The sequence below is a fragment of the Triticum dicoccoides genome, chromosome 4A (genome assembly GCF_002162155.2).
Source record: "Triticum dicoccoides isolate Atlit2015 ecotype Zavitan chromosome 4A, WEW_v2.0, whole genome shotgun sequence".
NCBI lineage: Eukaryota > Viridiplantae > Streptophyta > Magnoliopsida > Poales > Poaceae > Triticum > Triticum dicoccoides.
Window position 1 is genome coordinate 534,927,017 of NC_041386.1, and position 7,956 is coordinate 534,934,972.

At 36.6% G+C, this 7,956-nt stretch overlaps 1 protein-coding gene across 3 annotated transcripts in view; it reads left to right on the top strand.

The window, feature by feature from the left end:
• The first annotated feature begins 5,937 nt into the window (after positions 1 to 5,937).
• Positions 5,938 to 7,956, top strand: part of LOC119286577 (putative protease Do-like 14) — a 7,386-nt gene continuing 5,367 nt past the window's right edge. For all 3 annotated transcript variants that reach the window (XM_037565965.1, XM_037565963.1, XM_037565964.1), the window contains exons 1-3: positions 5,938 to 6,155; positions 7,349 to 7,543; positions 7,632 to 7,756. In XM_037565965.1, coding sequence (XP_037421862.1) covers positions 5,963 to 6,155; positions 7,349 to 7,543; positions 7,632 to 7,756 — 513 coding nt within the window. In that variant the 5' untranslated portion in view covers positions 5,938 to 5,962. The remainder of the gene's footprint in view (positions 6,156 to 7,348; positions 7,544 to 7,631; positions 7,757 to 7,956) is intronic.

Sequence of the window (7,956 nt, forward strand, 5' to 3'; positions counted from 1 at the left end):
TCTCGTTGATTTATATTGCCTTTGTATCGAAATACTTGTAGTTGGAGGGAGTGTACACGAATAAAAAATATGACATTCTATTTAGCGATGTAGGCACCCCTTACAGTGTATTTCAGCAAACGGGCGCCTACAGCCTCACCCCTTCGCTGCAACCTGGGCCGGCCCATCATTTTCATCTTCTGTTTCTAAAAAACTAAAACAGGTTGTGTGCTCTTAGGTCTCTTCGGTTTTTGGTTTTATGTTTTTGTATTTTTCGTTTTTTTGGTTCCTGATTTCTATTTTAAATCCAAAATATTAACATGGTATCTGGTTTCGAAGATCTCAACATGAAAACACAACGGCAAAAACTATTCATCATACGAACACATGATTCGAGAGATATAATGTTTTTTCAAATGAACCTAAAGAAAAACACAAAACTCTCAGGTTGTACGTTGTGGCAAGTGTTACACATGCAATGAGTCACTTGTAATCAACACCAGAAAAGCTGGAAGTGACCTGGTATCTCGTTGATTTATATTGCCTTTGTATCGAAATACTTGTAGTTGGAGGGAGTGTACATGAATAAAAAATATGACATTCTATTTAGCGCTGTAGGCATCTGATACAGTACATTTCAGCAAACGGGCGCCTACAGCCTCACCCCTTCGCTGCAACCTGGGCTGGCCCATCATTTTCTTCTTCTGTTTCTAAAAAACTAAAAAAGGTTGTGTGCTCTTAGGTCTCTTCGGTTTTTGGTTTTATGTTTTTGTATTTTTCGTTTTTTTGGTTCCTGATTTCTATTTTAAATCCAAAATATTAACATGGTATCTGGTTTCAAAGATCTCAACATGAAAACACAACGGCGAAAACTATTCATCATACGAACACACGATTCAAGAGATATAATGCTTTTTTAAATGAATCTAAAGAAAAACACAAAACTCTCAGGTTGTACGTTCTGGCAAGTGTTGCACACGCAATGAGTCACTTGTAAGCAACACCAAAAAAGCTGGAAGTGACCTGGTATCTCGTTGATTTATATTGCCTTTGTATCGAAATACTTGTAGTTGGAGGGAGTGTACATGAATAAAAAATATGACATTCTATTAAGCGTTATAGGCATCCGTTACAGTACATTTCAGCAAACGGGCGCCTACAGCCTCACCCCTTCGCTGCAACCTGGGTCGGCCCATCATTTTCTTCTTCTGTTTCTAAAAGACTAAAAAAGATTGTGTGCTCTTAGGTCTCTTCGGTTTTTGGTTTTATGTTTTTGTATTTTTCCTTTTTTTGGTTCCTGATTTCTATTTTAAATCCAAAATATTAACATGGTATCTGGTTTCGAAGATCTCAACATGAAAACACAACGGCGAAAACTATTCATCATACGAACACACGATTCAAGAGATATGTTTTTTTTAAATGAATCTAAAGAAAAACACAAAACTCTCAGGTTGTACATTGTGGCAAGTGTTGCACACGCAATGAGTCACTTGTAATCAACACCAAAAAAGCTGGAAGTGACCTGGTATCTCGTTGATTTATATTGCCTTTGTCAACTTGTAGTTGGAGGGAGTGTACATGAATAAAAAATATGACATTATATTTAGCGCTGTAGGCATCCGTTACAGTACATTTCAGCAAACGGGCGCCTACAGCCTCACCCCTTCGCTGCAACCTGGGCTGGCTCATCATTTTCTTCTTCTGTTTCTAAAAAACTAAAAAAGGTTGTGTGCTCTTAGGTCTCTTCGGTTTTTGGTTTTATGTTTTTGTATTTTTCGTTTTTTTGGTTCCTGATTTCTATTTTAAATCCAAAATATTAACATGGTATCTGATTTCAAAGATCTCAACATGAAAACACAACGGCGAAAACTATTCATCATACGAACACACGATTCAAGAGATATAATGCTTTTTTAAATGAATCTAAAGAAAAACACAAAACTCTCAGGTTGTACGTTCTGGCAAGTGTTGCACACGCAATGAGTCACTTGTAAGCAACACCAAAAAAGCTGGAAGTGACCTGGTATCTCGTTGATTTATATTGCCTTTGTATCGAAATACTTGTAGTTGGAGGGAGTGTACATGAATAAAAAATATGACAGTCTATTAAGCGTTGTAGGCATCCGTTACAGTACATTTCAGCAAACGGGCGCCTACAGCCTCACCCCTTCGCTGCAACCTGGGCCGGCCCATCATTTTCTTCTTCTGTTTCTAAAAGACTAAAAAAGATTGTGTGCTCTTAGGTCTCTTCGGTTTTTGGTTTTATGTTTTTGTATTTTTCCTTTTTTTGGTTCCTGATTTCTATTTTAAATCCAAAATATTAACATGGTATCTGGTTTCGAAGATCTCAACATGAAAACACAACGGCGAAAACTATTCATCATACGAACACACGATTCAAGAGATATGTTTTTTTAAATGAATCTAAAGAAAAACACAAAACTCTCAGGTTGTACGTTGTGGCAAGTGTTGCACACGCAATGAGTCACTTGTAATCAACACCAAAAAAGCTGGAAGTGACCTGGTATCTCGTTGATTTATATTGCCTTTGTCGAAATACTTGTAGTTGGAGGGAGTGTACATGAATAAAAAATATGACATTATATTTAGCGTTGTAGGCATTCGTTACAGTACATTTCAGCAAACGGGCGCCTACAGCCTCACCCCTTCGCTGCAACCTGGGCCGGCCCATCATTTTCTTCTTCTGTTTCTAAAAAACAAAAAGGTTCCACGAGTGGGAATCAAACTGGGATTCGATCAGGGGACCTCCCAGTATCCACTGAGGCGCCATAACCACTCGGCCACAACACCTTAACATGATTAGAGAGATGTTTCTCCTATTTTCTTCTCCCGCCTCTTTTTTCCTTTCATTTTTTTTCCTTTCTTCTGTCTATTTTTTATTTTTGTAATTCGCGAAGTTTCCTTCAAACAGATGAACTTATTTCCTTTTCAAAACGCATGAATTTTTCTTCAATTCAATGAACTTTTATTTGAATTTGATGAACTTTTTTCTTTTTCGATGAACTTTTTCAAATCCGATGAACTTTCTTTCAAATTCTATGAACTTGTTTTCAAATTCAATGATTTTTTTTTCAATATCAATGTTTTTTTTCAAATTTGTTAACTATTTTTAGAATTGGTGAACTATTTTTCAAATTTGATGAATCTTTTTTCAAAATCAATGAACTTTTTTTACATTTGTGAACTATATTCAGAATTGTTGAACTATATTTTCATATTCGATGAACTTTTTTTAGAATTGATTAACTTTTTTCAAATTCGTATTCTTTTCAAAATTTGATGACCTTTTTTCGAATTCCATGAACATTTTTTAAAATTTAACTTTTATTCCAAATCTATGATTTTCATTTTGATTTTTACGTTTTCTTTTTTGAAATGATTTATATGGTACATAATTTATGTTAATGTTTTTTTAGGGGTATTGATGTTAATTTTGTACTAGGAGAAGTATTAAATAGTTTGGTTTTTGATTGTACACAGCTACGCGGTCTTGATGCAGGGGTTTGTTGCGCCATTTCTTTCGGCCGTGTACATTCGCTCGTGGGTTCGAATCCCACGTCCCGCAGATATTTTCGTACCACGGTCGTTTTTAGAGGAGGCTATTGGGCCAGCCCACTAGGCAACCCGCGCGAGCACCGCGAACGGTAAGGGTGTGTTTGGTAGCAACCTAGCCTAGTTGTTCTCCTCTAATACATGCTAACTTCATGCATTTGCTGTTGTTTGGCAGTGGTGTATGCGCTGAGACATTATTTGGCAGCCTGCATGCGTTTAAACATGCTGAACAATTTTGAATTTAATTTTTTTTGAATGATGAACAAAATTTAAATATATTTTGAAATTCTCAATTTTATTGAAAATTTAAATAAAAATAAATTCTAAACTTTTTTGAAAATTTAATACATTTTGAACATATTTTGAAAATTTAAACATATTTTGAAAATTATGACTTTTTTAAAATTCAAAGAAATTTTGAAATTTTGAATAATTTTTAAATTGAAATTATGAACATTTTTGAAAAAATAAAAAATGAAATTTGAAACATTTTCTGAAAATTTAAACAAATTTAGAACATTTAGAACATTTTTTGAAAATTTAAACAAAATTTGAAATTCTAAACTTTTTTGAAAAATGGTTTTTTTGAAATTCTGAATATTTATAAATTCTTTTTTTTGAAATTCTAAACTTATTCAATTTTTTTTTAAAAAATGGAATATAATTTTAAAATTTAAAATTATGAACATTTTTTAAAAATTTAAAGTTATCTAGACATGGTCTGGTGAGTGGGGACGAGGGTCGGGGCGAGCATGGCTGCCTCCATGCACCCTCTCTGGGGTGCATGAGATGTGCATGGCTGAGGGCCCTTTTTTGCATCAGATGAGCATAGCCCAGGTGAGCCCATGCACCGTACCAAACAAGCAAAAGTAGATCGGATTAAGAACTTTTGCCCTCATGCACTCTACCAAATACATCCTAAGGCCACCTTTGGTTCATAGGATAAGATTATCATAAAAATAGGAAATTTATAGGAAATGAGATGAGATGTGTCTCATATCCTATAAGTAGAATTAGAAAAGGAGATGTCATTTGGTTCACATAATAAGATTTTTTTTCCATTAAGTCTAGGCTCATATTTATTTTCCTTTTGAAATGTGAAGGATAAGAATTAATACTATGTAGGAATAGAAATCCATTCCTATGAACCAAAGGGCTCTAAAGGAAAAATTCCCATAGGAGTCCAGGTTCGCACAAGGTTGACGCACGACCGGCCCGGCGCACCAAGGCGCGCGACAAAAAAAACTGAATTAAGCAGCGAGTACTAGGAATAGATGCCACCACCACACACTACAACCGCAAGCCATTAGCCACTACACCACACACCATTAATTGAACATAAAGATGTAGATATCTATAAGAATAGACAGCAGCGTTGATATTTGGAAAACATTTTGAAACCATTTCGAAAATTGTGAGCAGTTTTCAAATGCCGCATTTTTTTTGGAAAAAGTGAAGATGTTTTGTAATTCTGATTTGAAAATGAAACACGAACAAAATTTGCAAACCCCAAACAGAATCTGAAAATGCGAACAATTTTCAAAAAATGTTTCAGAAAAGAAAACAAATTGCGAAAAACACGAACATTTTTTGAGATTGCCAACAGTTTTTGTTTTTTTAAAATGGAAAACATGAACATTTTTTTAATTCAGCACCAAAAAAGCTAAAACACGAACTTTTTTAAAAAATGCGAACAAGATCTTTATTGTACATTTTTTTGGAGATGCGAACAAAATTTTAAACATGGGAATATTTGTTGAAATTGCGAACAAAATTTTGAGATCGCAAAAGTTTTTTGAAAAATGAACATTTTTCTGAAATTGTGAACAAATTTTGAAAATGAGAATATTTTTTGAAATTGCGAATGAATTTTATAAATGAGATTTTTTTGAAATTGTGAACAGATTTTGAAAATGATCATTGTTTTTTAATTTCCTATATATTTTTTAAGCATGAAATTTTTTCTAAAATTTCAACAAAAGCATTTTTTAAAGCATGAACATTTTTTGAAAATCACAAACATTTTTTAACACCCGAATATATTTTTTAAATTTTGAAAAAAAGCATTCGCAGCATTTTATGACAACAAGAGCATTTTATGAAAATCACGAACATTTTTTGAATTTATGAATTTTTTGTAGTGGGCCCGCCAAATGTGGGCCCGCCTATCGAGTCGCTCTCCTGTGCGAAGCGCCGGCAGTTTGATGCAGAGCGCGGCGAATAGGGATTTCCACCAAAAGAGGACCTCCCCAAAAATACGTACAAGTCCTCCAGTTTCCAGTTCCAATTCCAAGTCAAAAGTCCAAGTTCAATCCAGCCCAAGCTGATACGGCGACCTGTACGGCCCACCATCCTAGAGCAGACAGACCACGCTACATTTCTTCTCGATCCTCCCGCACACTCGAGAATGTTCCGCAACCCGCGCCGCGCCGCCCTACTCCTCGCCGCCGGCGCCGCCGCAGCGGGAGCCGGGCACCTCCTCGACCGCGGCGACTCCGCCACGGTCGTCACCGTGTCTGCCTCCGCGCCGCTCCGCCATCTCCTGTCCACCGCCGCCACGGGGCTCTTCTCCAGCAACCCCCTCTTCGCGCCGTGGCAAGGTTCGGTTTGCTGTCGCGTCATCTGCTTGCCTGGGCTAGTTTACGGTTATCACCTACGTTAGAACAGGGTGTCATTGATTCGCGATTATCGGTAACCAGTAGTACTACATCGAATGCTTTGTGGACTGTGGTGCCAACTACCAATGGTTATTACTACTCCCTCCGTTCCAAATTACTCGTCGCAGAAATGAATGTATCTAGAACTAAAATACATCTAGATACATCCATACCTGCGACAAGTAATTCGGAACGGAGGGAGTAGTTTATAAGCTAGCTATTTTTGCAACACAGAACACTTGTTGGAACAGTGACACTAGATCATCCTTGCTGATAGTTATTAGTTTCCCCAAATTGGCACTAAAGCCTGCTGTTGAGGGGACAGAGGAAGGGACGTTCATTATGCGGTGGAGACAGGGTTTGAGAGGTTTTAATTTTGATGCATAAAACCGAACGAAATGCAAAAAGCAAAACATATGATTAATTAGCTCTAAATGCAATGAATATAATCGTAACACAGTAAGCAATTGCAAGGAAAGTTCCAAAAAAATATAGTCGTTCAGATTTTATGGATGGCTAAGGTGATTAGTATCCAAGCGCAACTCATACTATTGTTTGTAGAGTGTCGATATAGACTTGCAAATGTAGAATTTCAAATGGTAAAACATATTTATGTATTTTGCTAAAAAAATACTGTTCTAGTTCTTTGCTGGGAAAAGTGTAAGAACATTTCTCGGAAAATAAATTCTGTCTTGGGGCACAACTGTTCTCAAATGATGTGACTGTGGTTTAGCTTCTTTTCTTATCTTATATATGTGTTGTCTTAGGGCAGTAAATCCCTTTTTTGTCTGCCGTCATATATCTTTTCCTTTTCTACCTTATTACGTGATGATTTCTTGAGAGTACGTAGTAAATGCTATTAATGGATGTGCAACTGTTCTGAGCGAGTAGTTTAGCTGAATTAAGGTGTTATCTGGACTCTGGATTCAACGATGTTATATATTAATAAACATAGTTGGAGACCAGTTTGGTGGAAGCCTGCATTTGGACATTAGAACACTATTTGTAAGCACATATATTTCACAGAAATGCTGTGTGTGTTACACTTTGTTTCGCCCAATAATGCCTCCATATCTTGCTCTTTACCAAGAGCTTAATTAAAAAAAAACTAATTGTATTCAAATTTTTGTGTACAGGGGTTTTTACAGGGGGTTTCCCTATACTAAACTCTTTTGCATGTGCATCGGTTCCGCCCGCAAACCTGAGCAACCATGCCTCTGGTGGAAACTCTGATGATTCGAGATGTTGCCCAGGATGTCTAGGCAGAAACTCAATTGCCAATGCCGCAGCTGCAGTTGGTCCTGCTGTGGTGAATATTTCTTGTATGCAAGGTGGGAATGTAGCTGCAACGGAAATTGTTAAAACTTATGACCAGTTTCACTAGCTATATGTTGTAAACTTGTGCAATTATTTCTGTAGAAAATGGATGGTTGCGAGAGAAGAGCCTTGGATCAGGGACTATAATAGATCCAGATGGGACCATATTGACATGTGCCCATCTTGTTACAGATTTTCAAAGCACAAAACCAGGTCTAAAGGGGAAGGTTAGTAACTTGGCACTACCAGTACTTTTTGTGTTCATCTTGTGTTATCCATTACGGCTGACATTGCTAATACTGTACAATGCTTATCATGGACAAATGAAACTAGTATTATGATGCATGGATATGACTTGTTGAAGTTCTTAAAACACTGGAAAGTCAAAACTCTAACCTGGAGCACCTGTTCCTGGGTGTAAAGGAAA